This window comes from Nycticebus coucang, chromosome 7 (assembly GCF_027406575.1).
Source record: "Nycticebus coucang isolate mNycCou1 chromosome 7, mNycCou1.pri, whole genome shotgun sequence".
Classification (NCBI taxonomy): domain Eukaryota; kingdom Metazoa; phylum Chordata; class Mammalia; order Primates; family Lorisidae; genus Nycticebus; species Nycticebus coucang.
This window is the reverse complement of record NC_069786.1, coordinates 121,910,893-121,932,056: the sequence shown is the minus strand read 5'-3', so window position 1 is coordinate 121,932,056 and position 21,164 is coordinate 121,910,893. Positions and strand designations below refer to the sequence as shown.

At 40.1% G+C, this 21,164-nt stretch overlaps 1 protein-coding gene across 10 annotated transcripts in view; it reads left to right on the top strand.

Annotated features, from left to right (window-relative positions):
• Positions 1-21,164, top strand: part of DOCK10 (dedicator of cytokinesis 10) — a 277,597-nt gene that overhangs the window by 246,894 nt on the left and 9,539 nt on the right. For 8 of the 10 annotated variants that reach the window (XM_053597597.1, XM_053597595.1, XM_053597593.1 and 5 more), the window contains exons 42-51: positions 1,455-1,592; positions 2,255-2,437; positions 2,949-3,059; positions 4,309-4,524; positions 5,949-6,006; positions 6,465-6,563; positions 8,838-8,944; positions 10,759-10,881; positions 11,013-11,126; positions 19,021-19,167. In XM_053597597.1, the coding sequence (XP_053453572.1) occupies positions 1,455-1,592; positions 2,255-2,437; positions 2,949-3,059; positions 4,309-4,524; positions 5,949-6,006; positions 6,465-6,563; positions 8,838-8,944; positions 10,759-10,881; positions 11,013-11,126; positions 19,021-19,167 (1,296 nt within the window). The remainder of the gene's footprint in view (positions 1-1,454; positions 1,593-2,254; positions 2,438-2,948; positions 3,060-4,308; positions 4,525-5,948; positions 6,007-6,464; positions 6,564-8,837; positions 8,945-10,758; positions 10,882-11,012; positions 11,127-19,020; positions 19,168-21,164) is intronic. The other 2 variants (XM_053597600.1, XM_053597599.1) reach the window with 1 other exon arrangement.

Here is a 21,164-nt window from a genome sequence, read left to right as displayed (position 1 = left end):
AAAACTCTCATTCACCGAGGGTAGGAAGGCAAAATGGTAAAAACAGTATGAAAAACAGTGTGGCAATTTCTGAAAACCTGTCCTATGACCAGCCATTCTAATACTAAGGAGACGTGAAAGTATATGTCCACACCAAGCTTCACATACAAATTTGCATAGCAGCCTTATTTTTAACAGTAAAAAAAAAATGAAAACAACCCAAATATCTATTGACAGGTACATGAATTTTTAAAATTTGTCTTATATCCATACAAGAGAATACTATTCAGCAGTAAAAAGGAACAAACTCCTGATACAGGCTACAACACAGATGAATCTCAAGAACCAAACCAAACCTCCCCTGCAAATAAATAAATACATAAAAACAAGACTATATACTTTACTATTCTATTTATATAAAATTTTAGAAAATGCAAACTATAGAAACAGCAAATCGGTGGTTGCCTAGGGATGTGGAGGAATGGTAGGAAAAAAGGGTCACAGAAGGGCATTTAAAACTTCTGGGAGTGATGCTTGTGTTCATCACCTTGACTGTAGGGACAGTTTCATGGGTCTACGCCAGTCAAACTTACCCAAACCACATGCACTGCATATGTGCAATTTATTGTGTGTCAATTACACTTCAGAAAAACTATTAAAAACATTTGCAGCTCAACCAAATGAACTTACACACCCAGGTCAGTACATTAAGAACTGAGCCAGGAAAAGCTGGAGCCATTGACTAAAGTCTCTGCACACAACAGCATGATTACTCCAAGAAAGTCCTGCTTTGAGGTGAAAGGTCAGCATGGTATTAGAGAGAGAGAAAACTATATTTTGATTCTTTATTGCTCAATGAAAACGTCACTTGAATCGCACACCTTTCAAAGGCTTTGCTAATACCTTGGAGGACCTGTTTGTTCATGAACTCATTTCCTGACTCTCTCCTGACCCCACTTACCACACCTTACTACTCTGCTCTTGTCCCCAAAACCCTAAATCGACAAGTTTCTCCAACTCAAGGCCCTTGTACAAGCTGTTTCCCCCTCCTGGGACAGTCCTCCCAGATCTCACCAGGGGAGGCTCCTTGAGCCATTCCACTTACTAGCCAGGAGACGTGACAGCTATGTCCGCACCAAGCTTCAGATGCAAACATGCACAGCAGCTTTAGAGGTGCACAAATTAGTCAAATTGGTCTTCTATCCATAAAGGACTATCAGCTCCTCCATTTGAGAGGTCTTTGCTGACCCCCCTGCCAAAGTAATCCTACCCCAAAAGCAATTACTTTTTATCATATCATCCAATTATAATTTATTTAGTCATGTTTTTTCAACCACTGCTATGGAAGTTTCCTATACTTTATTTCCAGCACCTAGAGTTGTACCTACCTTATGGTAGGTTCACAATTAATATTTTTTCAAAGCATGAGGATATTCTTTCATTTGTCCTGAACAACATCTGTGCTGAATTTCCAGAGACAACTCCAACAATCTGACTGTCAAAATTCCTTGATGAAAAGGGTCTTTGATACCTACATGCTCTTTTTTCAAGTCAACCAGTCAGCCACAGCACTGAAGCATGTGTTCGCCTCCTTGAGACTGTTTGTGTGCAAGGTAAGGAGCTCCCAGTCCCCACTGAAAGCTCAGGTAAGGGTGACATTGCCCACGTAGTAATCCGTGCCTCGTAAGTTTCGCTTTCTTTGATTTTGGTTTTCCTAAACATTGATTCCTGGTCTCAGAATGACTTTATAGCCTTGACAATGTGTCTGATTGGATACCAAAAAGGAATCAATTAGCATCTAGCCACCAGTTGTTTGAGTTTTCAGTGTTTGTGGCATAGAGTTAGGCAAAATTCATGTCAGAACTGTAAAGTCCATCCCTGCCGAATTAGAGGTTCCACATTAAAGTGGATACAGCCACTGCCTTTGAGAATGCCTGTGAATAACACTTGTGATGTTCACAATGTCAGGGGAACTGAGATCGTGTCAGAGCTCTCACGTGGTGGTCTGGGATTGTCATCAATCATTGACACACTCATTCTGTACTCTCTTACAAAGTAGAGAATAATTGTTTCTAAGAAGAAACAAGAAATACTAACATAGACTTTAGTAAATAAAATTATATCCTCCTCACTTGCAAATGGGAAAAAAGAAGACTAGATTTAAAAAAAAAAAAAGAAGAAGAAGAAGGGTTTCGTTCTAAGGAATTGCACCCTATGAGCAGGGACAGAGTGCCCTGACAATGCGGCTCACCCCACTGTTCTCCCATCCCTGCAGTTCCCTTCAGCATTCTTCCAGGGGCCCGCCGACCTCTGTGGATCGTTCTGCTATGAAGTCTTAAAGTGCTGTAACCACAGGTCACGGTCAACTCAGACGGAAGCCTCAGCACTGCTGTACTTTTTCATGAGGAAGAATTTTGAATTTAACAAGCAGAAGTCAATTGTCCGGTCACACTTGCAAGTAAGAGCTGCCAACTGTCATTAATGCTGTTGTGAAAACCACTGCCTGTGTCAGCAGTGATTAAAGCTGCTGTCCCCAGGGCAACCAGTGACCAAGTGCTCCACCAACGTCCTCCTTAAAGATGCCCGGCCACTCAGTCCTGGTTTATAATAGGACCGCAGCTGGGCAGAAGCCATAAATCCACTTCCCTTTCTTCTGCCAGGGACGAGAGTAGATAACTTAGGAAACCAGGGTTACCTCCAGGAAGCCGAACCTCACCAAATTCCAAACACATTATGTAATTTCTTCAAGGTATCCCAAGATTCCCAGATTCCTGCACCCCTTCTTAGGTATTTAAGATTGCAGGAAGCACCCTGAATTATGTGGCTTCTGAAGAGTTAATACATAAAGACGTCGTTAATTGGACATACAGGGGATATTTACAACACATTCATCCAATACAGAGGATTTCTTTTAAAATTCTATTTCTTATTTCTCTTTTGGGAGGGTTCATTTCTCTTTTCTCTTCCAGCTCATCAAGGCTGTAAGTCAGTTAATAGCAGATGCTGGGATTGGAGGCCCGCGGTTTCAGCATTCCCTCGCGATTGCCAATAATTTTGCCAATGGAGACAAGCAAATGAAAGTAAGATATGCTTTGTAGGATTTTCCTAAAGCACTAGAAAAAAAATACTGAAGCAGATTCTTTGTGTAAGATATAAAAATATAGGGATTCTGTATTTTGTTTATTCAGACTTTGAGTACTTATATTGAATTCACTTGTTTGAATTTAAGTCAGCACTTACACTTTCAGTGTATGACCTGTGGAGTAGGATTTTCAAGATGTATGGTTGAATTGTTTCTAGCAAGGAGATGGACCATAAATATCCAGATATACAGTGATTCATTCCTAACCCCATTTGGGGGAAAAACTATTCATCTTTCTTTCAGCACTTTCTGAAGACTTCTCCTTCAGTCAATATGCTGAAAAGTCCAAGGTTAACGCCAGGGTTTAATCGTGGCTAGATTCAGGGGTTAAAATAGTGCTCTCAGATCCCCTGCCTCTGTTTTCCCTCATTGTTTCTCAGTTCAACTTTCCTCTTTGTTTACTTCTTTTACAAGGAGGCTCTCTCCATGGCCTTGCTCTGAGAAATTCTGAGGACACTAGTAATATCTTATGAGCAGTAAAATCACCTGGTTTGATCTTCCCATTAAAGTCCCATAACTGAATCTGTTTGATCCAAGTTTGTATCACAAATTCATCCCTAAACCAATCACTGTGACCTGGGGAATAAAGGAATATCATTGGCCAGGCCAGTGTCACATCCATTTAATCCCCATGAGCCAGAGTCAGGAAGGGGAGACCTCAAGAATAATATAATTACATGTTTTACTAGAAAGAGGTGGCCAGAAGACAGAAGAATAGAGCCTGCTGGCATTTGTATCTTTCTTTTTTTTTTTTTTTTTTGTAGAGACAGAGTCTCAGTGTACCCCTCGGGTAGAGTGCCGTGGCGTCACACGGCTCACAGCAACCTCTAACTCTTGGGCTTACGCAATTCTCTTGCCTCAGCCTCCCGAGCAGCTGGGACTACAGGCACCCGCCACAACGCCCGGCTATTTTTTTGTTGCAGTTCAGCCAGGGCTGGGTTCAACCCTGCCACCCTCAGCATATGGGGCCGGGTCCCCACTCTGAGCCACAGGCGCCGCCCCATTTGTATCTTTCAATGACCACAATCCTAGTACACAGAATGCACCAATGTAGAATGCACACATTTACGAAAGACATATAGAATGCACCAAACTGTGGTGCCACGCCATGATTAATGGCATAATTTGACATAAGTTAACTTACTAATTATAAACATATAGTGACCCAGTCTCTCTCTTTTCCAAAGAATAGCAATTTCCCAGCAGAAGTCAAAGACTTGACTAAACGCATAAGGACTGTTTTGATGGCCACGGCTCAGATGAAGGAGCATGAGAAGGACCCGGAGATGCTGGTGGACCTGCAGTACAGCCTGGCCAACTCCTATGCGAGCACCCCCGAGCTGCGGAGGACCTGGCTCGAGAGCATGGCCAAAATCCACGCCAGAAACGGCGACTTATCCGAGGTGATCAACAAAGGCTTGGTCGCGCACCATCAGCGTTGCCGTCTTTATCAGGGCATCTGGATCTTTATTTACAGCATGAATTTATAAAACATCACCCTATTTTTCCACTAGCTTAACTATGACTCAATGATATATCATGCATGAGATCTTTGCATAGAGGATTCAAGGATACTAGACTCAAAACAAATGACATAAAATGAAGGCCAGAGTTGATGGGGACGACTGCATTGTGTGAAATGCAATGCAGAATTCAATGCTGAAAGCTGAAGTCATGGAAGTGGGTGGTAAGGGTGTCTGGAGATGAATAGTGATATAAATTAATGTTCTGTGTTTTAAAACGTCTCCTCTGCAACTAGAGTGGAATAGGGAAGCTTGCCACTGTGGTGAGTAAACTCAGGCAGGGATCATCAGTCATCATTTGCAGCTGGTCTGAAGGGGCCATGAAAAAATTAACATTCCTTAGCACCGAGCGAGGAGGGTCCACTGTGTGAAGATTATAAATGAATATTTAACTTTTGCATGTCAGTTTAAATACTGAGTGTGTTATATGCAGCAGCTCACAGCGTCCAAGAGCTTCTCTACCAAATGGGAACGATCAGCTCTATTTCAGAATTATGGCCCTTCTGGGAAAAAATTAATTTGTCTAAGCTAGTCCTAAATCTGAAGCTCTTCCTAATGCATGTGGTAATCAGAAACTCTGGCATACGAGCCAGAAGCCTGGCTTGGCAGCTGTTTAGTGAGGACAAAGATGAGAAACTCCAGTTCCTTTGGATTTCCCTGAAAATGATGAAACCCTCCATAAAACCTCAAAAAGAAAAAACTGAAGTCATTTGGATTCTTCAACAACTCCAGTTTTAATACGTGTGTAGCAGTGTTCACGGCTTTATAAGAGATGTTAGAGGAAAATAAAACATCAGCCAGATTATCTGGCTCACAGGGAGCACATGGTTACCTCAAGTCACACCATTTCAGCAAGTGCCAATATGTAAGGCAACCGCTTTAAAGACGATAAATAGAAATTAAAGAGGGGCCGTGACCAGAGGAGGAAAAGTTAGAAGGTAGATTATCTTTATTGCCAATCTACATCTAGATTCTAGTGTTTATAGTTTTATAAGAAAAGAGGCCTATGGATTTTTAAAAATGCTAGGCACAGATATTAAGGAAGAAAGATAACTCTGTGGGAACATTCTTCAGGCCAGCTCATTCATTCCTCTCCAGATGACCTCAAAAACAGATTAAAAAAACAGCAGCAAATACTCATTCTCGATGGTGATTTTTCTGGAAATCAAACTGAGTCTTCTTTTCTATTCTATTACTATAAAGTATTCTACGTAACGTAGGTCTTACATGTCTAGCCTTGGAAAATTAGTCCTGATTAGATTAAAACCCCACCCTCTGAACCTCTGTTTTCTTGTTTCTTACAGGCTGCTATGTGTTACATCCATATAGCTGCTCTCATCGCAGAGTATCTGAAAAGAAAGGGTAAGGTGACCGCGTAGGGGGCAAAAAGTCCAAAAATAAACCTGTGGAAACTTAACATAAAATTAATTTATTAATTTTAGATCGTACTAATCTCTGTTATATCATATTAAGTAATAACCATGTTCACAGGTATTTTTAATGATGCTGTACTTTAAAATCTTAACTCTCTATTGTAACGTTAGCTTTCTTTTTTTTTTTCTGGAGACAAGGTCTCACCCTGTTGCCCAGGCTAGTTTCAAACTCTTGGGCTCAAGCACTTCTCTTGCCTCAGTTTCCCAGAGTAATAGGTCCAAGCTACCATACATAGACCATTAGCATATTTAAAGTACAGTAAAGCTAATTGGATGGTTACCTTCTTAATTCAGAATGAGAGCGCCTCATTGGTTAAGATTTGTAGTTTCATGAGCTTGTATTAACACAAACATGTAATATCCTAACCTCATCTTGCACTACCATAGGTTACTGGAAAATGGAAAAGATTTGCACACCATCCCTGCTCCCGGAGGAGACCCACCCCTGTGATAGCAATCCATTACTAACAACTCCTGGTGGAGGAAGTGAGTGATCTAAAACTGTGCTCCTTTACCCCAGCGCAAAGGAAAGCAAGCTGCTGCACAGAATTTATTTCAGCAAAGTCTATAAATGTATTCTGAGAAGCAAAACCATCACAAGCATACATAACTTACTCTGCAAAAACCTTAAGCTCCTGACATTCAGAAATCCCATCCAAAATGTATGAAGTTTAGATTACTGAAAAGTTTCTTTGGGCTTATGAATTATGGTTATATTTACCTCCCAATCTGCAGGCCAGTTTGCCATTGGGATTTCATTCTGAAATCGGTAATATTTTAATTGCAAGAAGGATCCATTTTAATTTGTAAATGTAATAAAACTGATTATTTAAAATAAGAGGTCCAAAAATGGAGACATATCCATATATTACTTTATAACTTGCATGTTCTACTTTATTTTTTAAAAGTATAAACTGCCTCTGACAATTTATAACATACAAGTATAATTTACAGTGTGGATTTCCTTTGAAAATATTTCAACATCTGATTTAAAAAAAGATTTTGTACATTGTACATTGTTACATTGCATGACTAAAGAGTTACTCTTTGTTAAAAAAGCAGTGATGGGACGGTCCTGTGGGTCAAAGGAGTAGGGCACTGGCCCCATATGCCAGAGGTGGCTGGTTCAAACCCAGCCCCAGCCAAAAACCACAAAAAAAAAAAAAAAGCAGTGATGTAGTGAACACATTTAATCTACATTCTCTTATAAAATCTTGTTCAAATGCAATTTGTGCAATCTGATAACACTAGCTTAACTTTCCAAATGCAGTGAAAAACTCAGTGTATGAATAGTAGAAATACATTTTTAGAGATTAAAAATCAAAGTTCCTAAACAAACTGTAAATGGATATTAGTTACAGTGTTTCAGAAACATAATTCATCCCTTATTCTTTTAAATATGGATATATTTTCTAAAAGGTCATGTGGATTTTGCAAGTAAGATATTTAAATCAAATGACCGAAGTGAACTGTGAGACAATGAGGTCATTTGAGGACCTTGGAAAGGATTAGATTGCAATATTTATTATGTTTATAATTTCTAGCATGTTTAGGGAGTGATCATTTAGTTGCTTAACCCTATGAGCTGATTACTAGAACTGGAAACATCTCACAAAGTATTAGCTATAATGCAAAAAGCACTCGCTATGTAGACAGCACTAATTCCACCGATATGTCACAGTTGTCAATACAAGTCTACGAGCGAGGTGCCGTTACCACCACCTCCTGTTCACAGGTGAGAAAACCAACTGAAGCAAACGAACCTGCCCCAGATCTGGTGGTTAACTTGAGATGGAGCCAGAGTTCACGGGCTGATCTGTGCTCCTCGCCGCTCCCCTTCCCCACCACTCAGATCTGATCCCTCCTCTGGGAACATCACCCACTGTTTTCACATGGATCTGTAGAGGCAGAGTTTTGTTAACCTTGGTGGCTAAGATACTAAGAAAATTTGAGAAAACTTCTAGATAATGCAAGAGTGAGAAAATAGCACATAGTGACCGTTGTCTTCCTAATGCACTGACGTACCAGGTGTTTTCTCAAATATTAGAGTTTTGAATCCTTTCGGCATTGTTGGAGATCAATATTAATGTCTCCCACTTAACAGAAGAGGGGACAGTCTTGGAGAGGTTCATTAAAGCAGAACATCAAAGCTATGTCTGTCTACAAATCCTATGTTCTGTCCATAATCCCATTCTAGCTCTTTATAAAAAGTGTGTTACCTGAAAACAACACAAAAATTATAAAAAGGGGGTAGTATTGGTTGCCTGGCAGAGAGTATTAATCAATAGTCATGATCTAACCATCTTATTGATTATGTGAGTTTTCTAATACCACCATTTATAAACTCATAAATAAAGGCATTATGTAATCTAAGCAGAACTTGGCTCAAATTATAATTTTTTTTTTACATTTTCCATTTTTTTTTAATGTTGCTTCATAAAGCCACCGATAATTGAGGTTTCCTTCAAGTATAGGATTTCTAACAGTAAAAATTATAAGTTTTAAGCATTTTTATAAAGAAAAGCCACACACTGCCATTGTTTACTTTAAATTCATACACCAAAAAGTGAAATACAACCAAACTGAATTTATATGCTTTCCTTTGTTACAACAGCTTTACATGTTTCTCTATATACTTTACATATATTTTTAAACTTTTTCAAATTAATATGAGGGTATAAGATTCAGGTTACATGGTTCTCACTTCCAGGGGAAATTCCCATCAAATTATAATGTTTTCTTCTTCTTGGTCCCTCAAAGGTGTGTTCTCCATGGGATGGCCAGCTTTCCTGAGCATCACGCCAAACATTAAAGAGGAAGGAGCAATGAAAGAGGATTCAGGAATGCAGGACACACCCTACAACGAGGTTGGACCAAAGCAACCTAGTGTATAGCAACTAAGTCGAACATGCATTGAATTGCAGCATGAAGCTAAATAAGGGGAAACAGGCTTATTCAAATGTCAGATAAAGTTACTCTATAATATGACTCACGCTGACAAAATGTGAACCAAGCTAAAATTGAGCCAGGATTAATAAATATCGGATTCCATTGATAAAGCCTAACTTTCAGTGAAAATTTACACTGAGCTTTTCTTCTGAAAGACGAACACAAATGTATATGATCAGCTCACAATTTCTGGTCTTTTGGTAAAGGTGCAAAGGATACGGAAAATTTTAATGAACCTTGGAGAGGTTCATCAATGCTAAGGGAACCTAGCATTTTACCAGCTAGTGACTGCTTTATTTTCTTATTGCATTTAACAAGTTTATTTGCAAATGCAAATTGAACAAAATGGCTCCCTATTTTCTACAGGAAACCTTCTAATATGCACACCGTAGTTATTTTCCTTTCATAAAAAGATGTTTTCTACTGAGCAGCAATTCTGATCAAGAAAATGGAACTCTCTTGATCGAGTAAATAAAGTATTTCACAACTCTTTTAAGTCTTAATAGTACATGGATGGAAAGGGGGGGAACAGAACACAAATTTGGAGATGGATTTTAATAAAGTTTTGTATATGATTCTACCTTAATTTAATATAGCAGAAATAAACAGGGTAAATACAATTATGTTATTATATGAACAATTTCAAACAATGTTTAAGAACCTTTTCTTAAAAGACATTGCTGAAAACATCCCAACAATATCATGCATTTGCTTTAGAGCAGCGATTCTCAACCTGTAGGTCGCGACCCACAGGAACTGTATTAAAGGGCCACGGCATTAGGAAGGTTGAGAACCTCTGCTTTAGAGCTTACGTAATTTGATGTAGAACATGTATTAAACCGCTGGTATCTGTGAGGCATGGGAGGAAGAGCCGGGAAACACAAATAAACCGTAATACCTACTCTTTAAAGAAGTTAGAATCTTGAGAAAGACAGATTTCTTCCCAGTAGGGAGTAGCCAATCATAATAGATGCCCAGTAACTATAAATTAGGTATCATGCATTGTAGCAATTAAAAGCGGAACTGTTTTTCACATGAAAATGGTTGAAGTGAAGCCCTTCACTTTTGTGCCAAGTCATAGGACTTGATGGCATCAAATGAGAGAAGGTTCTTAACAGTGCAGCAATAACACTGGCAAAAGCAAGGACGGGAGAAAGTATTCTCAGGATGGAGCAGGATGGCGTGGCGCAGCCAGGAACAAGTTCATGGCACAGTCCTGGAAGAAAGGACACTGACAGGGAGATTGGTAGCAGATTATGGAGCCTCTTGAGTACCGGGTTGGGGGTTTGCACAGCATTGTACAGACTAGAATTCCCACAAAGGTTTAGGGCCCTGGAGATCTCATGATTCATGTTTCAAAAAAGAAAGAGATTACTGGAAAGCAACAATTGGAGAGGGGAAACAGAGTTGCTGGAAGACTTCCACAGGCCTCTGGGAGTGATGTTGATGATACTCTGTGATCTAAGTCCGTGATAGTGAGACTGGAAAGAAGTAGACATCCCTGAAGACGTTTTGTGGATTTAATCAGCACGCTTGAGGCCCTAACTGGGTGATGATGGTAGTGGGGGATAGGGAAGAATCCAAATGACACCACAGACCCTTGCTGGGTCGTTAAATACCAGCAACAGATTAAAAAAAAAAAAATTGTCATTCCAACAGGTATGAAACCAAGTTTCAAGAATAAGCCACAATGTAAATCTTATAAAATCTTGTTTTGATTGGGGGGTTTCAGAATGTGCTGGTGGAGCAGCTGTACATGTGCGTGGAGTTTCTTTGGAAGTCTGAGCGATATGAACTCATCGCTGATGTCAACAAGCCCATCATCGCTGTCTTTGAGAAGCAAAGAGACTTCAAAGTAGGTATTCCAACCCCCTCGAGGAAAATAGCCTACTTTAATCTGGCAGATTAACTACAGTTTTCAAAAGTAGAAACTCCCCATTTTGATGTCAGGATCATCTTCATGAAACCTTCAATTTATGGTTTCAGAAATTGTCAGATCTCTACTACGACATTCATCGGTCTTACCTGAAAGTGGCGGAGGTGGTGAATTCAGAGAAGCGGCTGTTTGGTCGCTACTACCGTGTGGCATTTTACGGACAGGTAAGTTCGCTAGAAATAACATGGACCCTAGGGTCATGTGAGGGTCCATGTTATTTCTCTCGATTCCAGTGAGCAGTCACCTGTTGTCTTTTCTTCTTTCTAAGACATGTGACTACGTGTGCCAGTGGATTAAAGGGGTGAGGTGGGTATGTGTCCCATTCTATTTGGTGTTTCTCTGGATGTGAGGTCTACAGGCTACCCCTTAGAAAGGTGCTCTACTAAATCAGGAAGCCTATGACCAAAGAAATCCATGGGCGTTAACACAGATGATTTCTAACTCCTTGGAGAAAGAGGATACTTATTTTCCAGCATTCTCTTCTTTCTAGTTCACCCCCCAGAATATCTAATTACGGATTTATATCCTATATTCAGGTGAATAAATTAACCATGTTTTAAGAAATGACATTTCATAGTTTTATCTAAGAAACGAAAGAATTCCTAGGACCTTTACCATATCAAACCTTTGACTTTACAATCATGCCCTTCCTTTTCTCCTACTTTTAAACAACCACTGTTTCTGGGTAGAACACTGTCTGGTTATTTTATTCCTGTTTATAGGTCAATATAATGTTAAAGATCTCTTTCTCAGTTTACTGCATAAGAAGTGAACAAGATCGGAAATACTAGCTAGCCTTAGCATTGGTCTGAAAGTGAATACATGTGTGTTGTGTATTAATCTGTGAGTATCTCTGAGAAGCACTTTCAATGGGATAAACTCAGACACCGTCCTGTTTCTTTTCCAGAAGGTTTATGACACCACCTGGGGTCCCATGAATTGCCATCCACAGGCAAAATGGGAAATTATAGCTGAATATATATTTGTAAAATATTCACTGCAAAATTTTATAAAATATTTTGGGAATATCGTCTATGTATTGGCCACCTCTTTGTAAAAATTTTTAATGCATATTTTGTAAACATGGGTATATTTAGCTACAATTTCCCATTTTCCCTATGGATGGTGACTTTGGGGACACCAAAAACATTACATTTCAACAGGCTATTGCTCTTGTGGCAAACACTTGTGCTTTTTTTCTGGCTTCAAGGGCACCCAGACTTCTCACTTCCTTTCCCCCACTCTCCTGCGAGGCTCTCTCGCTAGCCCTTAGCTTCTTGCTGTCCTCAGCTCTGTATTTTCTTTAAAGATACAGCAAACAGAGCCAAATCCATTCCAGATAAATGGCTATCGAAGTCTTTTCAAAAACATATATTTTCTTCTGATCACCAAAAGCAGCTGAAAAGCTAATAACTGAATTAAGAGATATGGAAAGGAAATAGCATTGTGTAACCACTTGTCAACAACAAATTAATCCAATCTAGATTTTTCTCACTGCCCAGCAATATCCAGACAACGGAGAGAGAAATCTAGTGTTGAGGAACAGGGATCTACGTGGTCTACCGGGGAAAAAGCTCAATTTAGACATGAGGGGGGTCTATGGGAAAGGATCTGAACTATCTGTGGGGTACACTGGGTGAGAGAGAAACGTGGGAATCTTTAGGAGGGAGCAGAAAGAAGAGGAAATGGTCTCTTGGAAGCTGTGAAAAATAATATACAAGTTGTGACCTTGGCAAAACATTAGCAAGAAAAATGGCAGTAAATGCCATCAAGAGCAGGGACTTAGGAGTTGAGGAATTGAAAGGGAAAAAATGGTTTCAAGGAAGATGTCCACAGGCTAACAACAGCACAGGAGGGGCCCGTGAGATGTGCTTTTGGGTAACAAAGAAAAAACTACAGTTCTTCAGGTTTTCTTTCCAACAAAAAAGTAAAAAAAAAAAAAAAGCAAAACTACCATAAATACCCTAGTCATGAAACCAGATCACCTACAAGATGGTTTCTCCCGCTAAGATTTGTGATATAGGCTATTAAGCAGATAGAAATGATTCTCCTTTTCAGCTAGCTTTTAATACAGGTCTTCACTCTTTTCTTCTTTTGCTCTTGTTTGTTCCAGGCTGTGGTAAGTCCTCTCCCTTCACTCCCATTTGCATGCTCTAAATAATTCTCACATTTCCCTCCATGTGATTTTACTGAATCTTAACGTTTTTGTGCAAATCAATATTTGGTACAAAGGGTAAGGTAATTCTTCCATTCATTTTGGAACCATCATCCTGCATTTCTTGGACTAAATTCTGTATATGCCAGGTGTCTGAATTACAAAAATGTATCTTTTTCATACATGTTACCTTTCTACACAGAGGCAGATGGAGTCAGAAAGCCTTGTACATACACACACACACACAGACACACACGAATGAGGACACCCAGTATTTTAAAGACGCATCCAGTAGACTTAGTGTTGGAGACTGCCTGCTTACGTCAGGCCACTGTAACTTGCAGCTTATTAAAAACATCAGGGGGTCAGAAGGTTATAAGCTGCAGTAGTAGTTACAGTGGGCACCTTCCCAGGCTACTGAAACAAGTTTGCCCTTCTCCAAACGAGTATCTTAGGGAGATAAAGTTCCTTATTGGGGAGCTCTGAGCACCCATAGAGGGGATGGTATTAATTACCAACACAAAAGACGATCAGGGAAGTCAGTCTTCATGCAATACAGGGTCAGTCTCCAGAGATTCAGGAAGAGGCAAGATGAGAAATATGGAGAGCAAGCCAAATCAGAAACAATGTGCTAGTCCCCAGAGCTCAGTGACAAAGGAGAATTTTCTTCATATTATTTTGAATCATGTGATATTGCCTATATTCTACCACTATTTACCTACAAAACCAGCAACATTAGATGGCTTAACATAATTATTGTCAATTCATCTGGAAAGAGAAATTATTTTAATATGCACATATTGTTCACACTTAGCCCTGTTTGCCTGACCAGCGTATACTTTTTTGTAATTCTGTAAATCCCGTCCTCTAAACACATGATACCAGTATTTCCTACCTTCATTTGCAAATTTGGAGGCCTGGGTCCTTAACTCACCTACTAAAAGAATACTGGAAAACCCCTGTACTAAATAGACTGGGAGGAGGGGGGAGGACTGGAGAGGGTCACTTTCAAATGACCTAACTTTGTTCTTTTTTCAGACTCCCCAGTAAACTGCTGATTGTGTTCCTGACTTTTTTTTTAATGCTGCCATACTCTCAATTGTCTTTCATAAAAACTTCCAATCTGAGCTTAAAAGGCAAAGCGTTTTATTAACTCTGCAGACTGAGCACCTGCCTAAGCATGGCAGTCCCTGAGCTCCAACCCCAGCTCCGTTTGAACAGGAGCACTAATGAAAGTGATGCCAGTCAGCTGCAAATCAGAGCCTCTGTCACTATTGTTCATATGATATGCAAATGCCTGTCCCAAGACACCAGAGGGAGAGTGTGAACTGTGGAGCAGACAGCACTTCACACTTGATGATAAATAAACCCCAAATAGACTTGAACATTCCCCTGAACATGTGCAGAGACCTAAGATAGAACTTGACTGTGCGATTAGCATAATCCCCATGGTCGAAAACGACTTCTCATTCACTGCGGTGCTTTATGTCCCTGTAAAACTCACCTTTTAATATCCAGATTGACACGTCTCGCAATCATGTTAAACAGATAACGGAAGTACAATGTGCAGCAGACTCTGCCTCCGCGAAGGCCTTGTGGGGACATATTTTAGTGTCCCATGTGCACCAGCGCTCTCATTTTAGAGTATTGGCCAGGGAATTTAACACTGTGTCTGCACTGAGCCAGACACTGGAAAACAAATCGAAACTCTTCTTTCATAGCAAGAACGTTAAAAATCCTAAGTCCTGCACAGCGTGAATTTTCTAATGCATCGCCTGGCATCGTTGGCCATGGAAGTTTTACACACAGCAGCCTATATAAAGCATCCTTCAAAATGTCCCTGAAGTATTGATTTCCAGAGTAATGAAACAGCAGTAGTGACCAAACATCAGCTGTAATCAATGACATCCTTAGGCCCTGCTATTTAGCATGAAAGTAAACAACTGAATGCCCATCGCATAACTTAAACGATTAGATGCCCCTGGAATTAATTCAGGGAAAGACCTGGGGGAATTTTATTCTATTCACCTAAGACTATAGAATCTGTGATTGTCAACCCTGCCTACATGGTTGTGCTTCCATCTCAGAATCTCTAATGATAATATACGTATATATATAAAACAATATGCTACATAGTTAGACATCACAACCGAATTCATATTTATGTGGAACCATTTCTCTGGATGCTTACAGCTTCTCTTCTGTTAGCATTTAGTCTACTGTTAACATTTTCAGATCCATCCTTTGGCCACTAAATTCTTCAAATGCATTCTTTGCTTTATGAACTTTTAAGCAATAGAATATAATCCCCAGGACAGTTATATTGGACATCTCAGTGATTATCCAGGGGCATTGCAAGATTCTGAAGTACCTGAAAAAACATCTAAGGAGGAACCACTTATTCTAGTTGTCAGTTTACGGAAGTACATTTTTTTTTTTTTTTTGTGGTTTTTGACCAGGGCTGGGCTTGAACCCGCCACCTCTGGCATATGGGACAGGCGCCCTACCCCGTTGAGCCACAGGCACAGCCCCGGTAGTACATTTTTATCATAATTCATTGCCTTGAAGTTTAGTAAGCCATGGATGTTAATTCTACTGACTCAAAGCCCTTGTATAACTAAAATGTGTTGTTTCCTAACCACAGCAGATGAAGGTGTTTATTGCATTTTAAAATGACATTTTTTAAAAAATCAAATTAGCAAGGGACATGGAGAAATTGTATTTCCCATTGCCGTGAAATGCAGTCAACTCGTAACCTGGGGACTAAGGCAAAAGAGACATTGACCTTGGTTTTCATCACCCCATGCCCTTGTATGTAAATCATTTATTCTGTAGACAGAGCTGAAATCGAATCCTTCCTTCAGATAGTGTGGTGTAGCTCAGGGGGCTTTGCTTTTATGGTCTCCCTGGGTAGAAGCTAAGCATGAACCCCAAATATTTTCAGAACTGCCATCTGTCTGGCACCAAAGCCCTTTACAAAAACCCCAGCAGACAGCAGATTAAATTCTTTATTGTGCTGTTCCAGCTCCTTCTTACTCATTTTATAAATTGTCAATAGGTTTACATTTCAAAGCTCATAGTTCTCATCCGAGGGAAGATGAAGGTACAGAAGCACTCAAATGAGCTAAGCGTTTTCCCTGCATACAAGCCAGAACTCACGTTGCTTTATGGACACAGGGTTTTTCCTTCATTGTTGTCCCCACCCCCCCATCTCCACCACAACCACCATCATCACTAACCCTCGCCAAGGCCTTCTGTTAACCCAGCACTGTCCTTAGGGCCTTCCAGTAGACTAACAAGCCAGGACTTTCCCATCTTACTGTCCAAGGAGCAGGGATAAAAGAAGATCACAAGTCATGACCAAGGATGCAGAGGTCACAAGGAGGTCATAAAAGCCTGCTCCCCCTCGTCCATTCTCTACTAACCCAGGATCTGCAAAATTTTCAAGGGAAAAATTTACAGTGAGAATATGTGTTCACACTCTTTTTCACACTACATATGCACACACACACATATATATACACACACACCCACACACAAAGTGCCAAACAAAGGTACACATCTTAAGAAAGGAAAAAACTGTATGAAATGTGTAACCTGTCACGTTTACTTCTGCAACTACAAAAGGCGCTCAGTGGGACTTAGATTCCTCTTTGGTTATCCATGTATATGCATATCAAATATTACAATGTCAGTAGCTTTTTTCCTTTATTAAATTGTGTACGTGGGTCATTATGAAAGTTTTGAGATACAACAAACTTGAAACATGTAAATTCCATATGGAAAGAAACAAATGAAAGCTTCCCAGCAGCACTGGGATGTGCACGGGTGACTCGGAACAGGCTCTGTCAACTGTGTCCTGAAAGTGAAATGATAGACCTTGATCGTCCATCTCAAAATTTTCATAGTACGTTACATATACAGTTTTTGGCAATGTACGTGTGTGTGTGTGTATTTCAGGAAAATACATATATATTTTCCTGAAACGTGCACATTTTGCTCATTGAAATTGAAGTTATAAATGTTGCTTTAGTGTCGGCCCCGGGAGGATTCTGCTTGATGCCTTCAAATGTCTTATTTCTCTGATGTGTCAGTCTGTCAATTTTAGCCACTAACTTCTGACCTTGAATCAGACAAAACGCCACAAAGATAGAAATAGAAAGAAAAAAAAAAAAAAAGCCCTAGCTGGCTGGCAGTCATGTGGGAATGGGGTCAGACCTCACCACCTCTCTCCCACGTCTAGATGGATGACAGGGAGCTGTTTTTCATGCTTCCAACATCACACGGCACATCTTAGCAGTTTGGAGTCAAGGCACTCACAATTAGTTGTGTCTGGTCTTGAACATATTTCAAAGAAATTGTTCAATGAAAACATCTTTATTAAAAGCAATGGAGTCTTTTCCAGTTATATCTGGTGCATAGATCACTTCTTCAGATGTGCGGCCCCTAAGGAACTCTTCCATTCATCTGTTTATTCATTCAACAAATGTAAAGTGGCCTCCATCTAAGAACTAGGCCTTGTGCTAAACACTGGTCATGTGATATTGAACCACGCACATTTCCTGCCTTTTGAAAGCCCTGAGTCAATAGGGAGATATGGAAAGAAACCGGCAATTACCTTATTAATAAGAACTGTGCTGGGAGATGGACCTTGTTTCATTGGCTTCAACAATAGGCAGCTACAGCCCACTCATGATACAAAGTATCCTGTTAAAAATAATCAAATGTAAATGTCTGAAAGTGTTTTACAAGTATAAAGCATCATACAGATGTGAGTTTAATATTTATTCTAATGTTGTCTTACATCGGCCATGGATAATTGGAACATTTTGTCCATTTCATTTTACATAGTGAATATTTTTAAATAGTCAAAAATCATTTTTGTGTAAGTATGGCTCAGTTTCCTTTGACCTCTAGTATCCTTCATCTAGACTTCAAAAGCTATTTCCTTGCAGTTCAAACACAGTCTGAAGAAGGAACCAGATAACGCTTGGATTCATAACTCCCAACTTCATCTAGTATTCTGAGACCCCATGTATTCCACAGGAAAAATGCTTCTGTGTATCTTCAAAGAGAATGAATTATAAAATTGCCTCACTTAGTTACCTTCAGATAATAAAATGTTCCATTTCTCCTGCCTCAAAGCAGACAAAAACACTAATAAAAGTTAAAACCTCCTTGTTCTTATGGACTGAATATGATGACATGGTTGTTATTTTTATTCTTGTAAGGTCTAGCTTTTCAAGAAAGGTAACAGACCATTCACATAATGTCAAGTAAACTGAATGATTAAATTACACATAGCTATATTTCATCAAGTCCCTGAAGTCATATTGACGTACAGTTATGTTTTTAATGGCAGTACCTGGGGGCATACCACATGTAATCTCTGTTATGACAAGGATACAATGTGCTATGGTTTTCCATCCAAGATGATTTGGGGTGCTTATAACCTATTTAGGTACCTTCACAAGCCATACAGTGTTTTCTGTGCTGGTTTCAAAGACTTCTGGAAGACCTTATTTAAAATAATACTGTGACTGCTCTTAGAATAATGCCGAAAATTACTCCAGACTTTGTGTTCTAGCCCAGGCTACCACAAGAGGGCGATCATCCCTCAAAATAACATGCAGGCCGGTATTACCATTGATTTCTACATACAGAGAAAATATCTGTGAAGTATTTCATGAGATTCTTTGGCCTGGCTGGGGAATATTTACATTCATGTCTGATTATAACATGACATTTTCTTTATTCACTTGTTTTGCTCTGATTTTGAATTTGATAGAGTACTCTTCACTGGCTGGGATGACAACTAAGGGACTGTTCTTTAAGTAAATGTTTTACTTGTGAGTTGTAATTGGAGTTCTTTAATAAAATGGGTGGTTCCTTATTTTCCATAGGGTTTTTTTGAAGAAGAAGAAGGTAAAGAGTACATATATAAAGAGCCTAAGCTGACAGGTCTGTCCGAGATTTCCCAAAGACTACTCAAACTCTATGCGGATAAATTTGGAGCAGACAATGTGAAGATAATTCAGGATTCCAACAAGGTAGAGGGGGAAAGTCAATATTCATGCAAGTGCTAAGAATGGACTTAACTTTTATTCTTTCGATACATTGAATTTTAATTTTCTGCCTGACTCTGCAAAGTAAACTAGCAAAACTATTTTGGGGGCTTTGCTTGTTGATTTTTTTAGATGGTAAGTTGGTTGGGTTTGTTTACTTTTTTTTCAGAAACATTACACATGTTTATTTGACAAACTCTTTTAAAGTAACTCTTAGATCATGCAGAAACAGCTTAGTAAATTCTCTACTTCTTCTATAGGTTACTTGCAGTTGAATATCAATCAAAGCATTAAAGTGGTTGGGCACAATGATGGAATTAGAAAAAAACAGCAAGTTGAGAATACGTATTCAGTTAAAGAGGTCTTCCCAGGCCACACCAGTTATGAAAACTATATTCTATTAAATCATGAAAGTTACATTATATTATAATGTGAACATTCAGTTATGCTCCTCTTGGTTCCTTAAAGTATAGTTGCATCCTCTCATTAGATTCCTCAAGCATCTCCATTAGCCAACCTGTATTAAGCTCCTGCTGCATACCAACCCCAGAAGTGGGAGCTCGGGCACATGGAAGCTTTCTTCCAGAGCTCACATTTCACATGGAGCTGTCCAGACAGCTAATTAATTGGTACTCAGTAAAGTGGTGGTAACCAGAGAGTCACACTCTAAGTCGTGCAAAGAAAGCTCAGGGTAAGGGAATCCCAGGGCAGCTCATTCTTGGTTGGGCAACATTACACAGAGGAGGTGACGTTTGAGCTGGGAATTGCTGGGTAAGAAAGTGCTTGCTAGAAGCAAACAGCATTCTGAGAACCCAGCACCTGCAGTGACAGGCAGGAATAAAAAAGAGAGGCTGGGGATCATTCTCTTAGAGAGAGAAACACAGGTTAGATAGGAGAGTGTGGCAGAAGGTGGAGGTAGACAAGATGGATTGTGCCCAGTAGTGAATTACTGGGCCTCAGAAGAAGCCTTCCTTTTCCTGCCGTTTTCTAGAAGCTGGCATTTGAAAAGGCATGGCCATAGGATCACTGGGTCTAGGCACATGTGTTCATCATTCTCCTCCTTAGCTTGGAAGGTACAGTCACCTTCCCCAGAAAGGCAGGCAGCTGGACTAACCGTGGCAGTGTCACTCCTAAGTAGAAAGAACAGACAGACCCTGTTGAGAAGAGAAAAGGGCCAAATTTGGAGTCAGGACAACATGATTCTTGATCCCACTGCACTACCATTTATCAACTGGTGGTCTTGGAGAAATTAGCTGGCCACTCTGAATCTCCATTTTTAACCTGCAAAATGGTTGCAAACCTCCTGACAGTGTGATTCTTAGTAGCATTATAATTACGTTCATCAGGTTCCTTAAATCTCTGTGAACACAGGGGATGGGTGGACAAATGGAGAAAATTAGAAGTTTTAAAATTCTTCAAGGTATTGTGAGGAAAGAGGCTGAGAATCGTCTCTTCTAACCTCAGAAGAGAGCAAAGGCAACTCCCCAGAATTTCTTGGGTCTCCTGCCCCACCCCCACCCTTGCTCTTTATCAAGCCTATTCACCAAAGCAGGATTAGTAAAGAAATCTCAGGTGAGAGGACCCTGAAACATTGAAAATACAAAAATTGGCAATGATGTACGAAGCTAATCAGCTAACCTGCCCCACAGGCAAAGAATCTCCCTCAACATGACAAGTCCAAGGCCAACAGCCAGGTCTAAGAACTTGTCTAAACCACAGAGGGACAAAGAGAGCTACCTCCCTCTCAGCTCCCATTCCAGACAAAAGCGAGGGGACATTCCCCACGGAAGAGAAAGAAAATTGAGAATTAAATAATGCGCCACAGGGGCGCGCATCCCGGGAAGCCTCCGCTCCGCTCGGTGGGCGGCGGGCTCCATCCCTCCTGTCCCCGTCTGCGTCCCGCCCGGCTCTGACATGATGACTGCCCAGTTTACTCCCAACGACGGGAACTACCTACCGAGGAATGACAGATTGTCCCATTT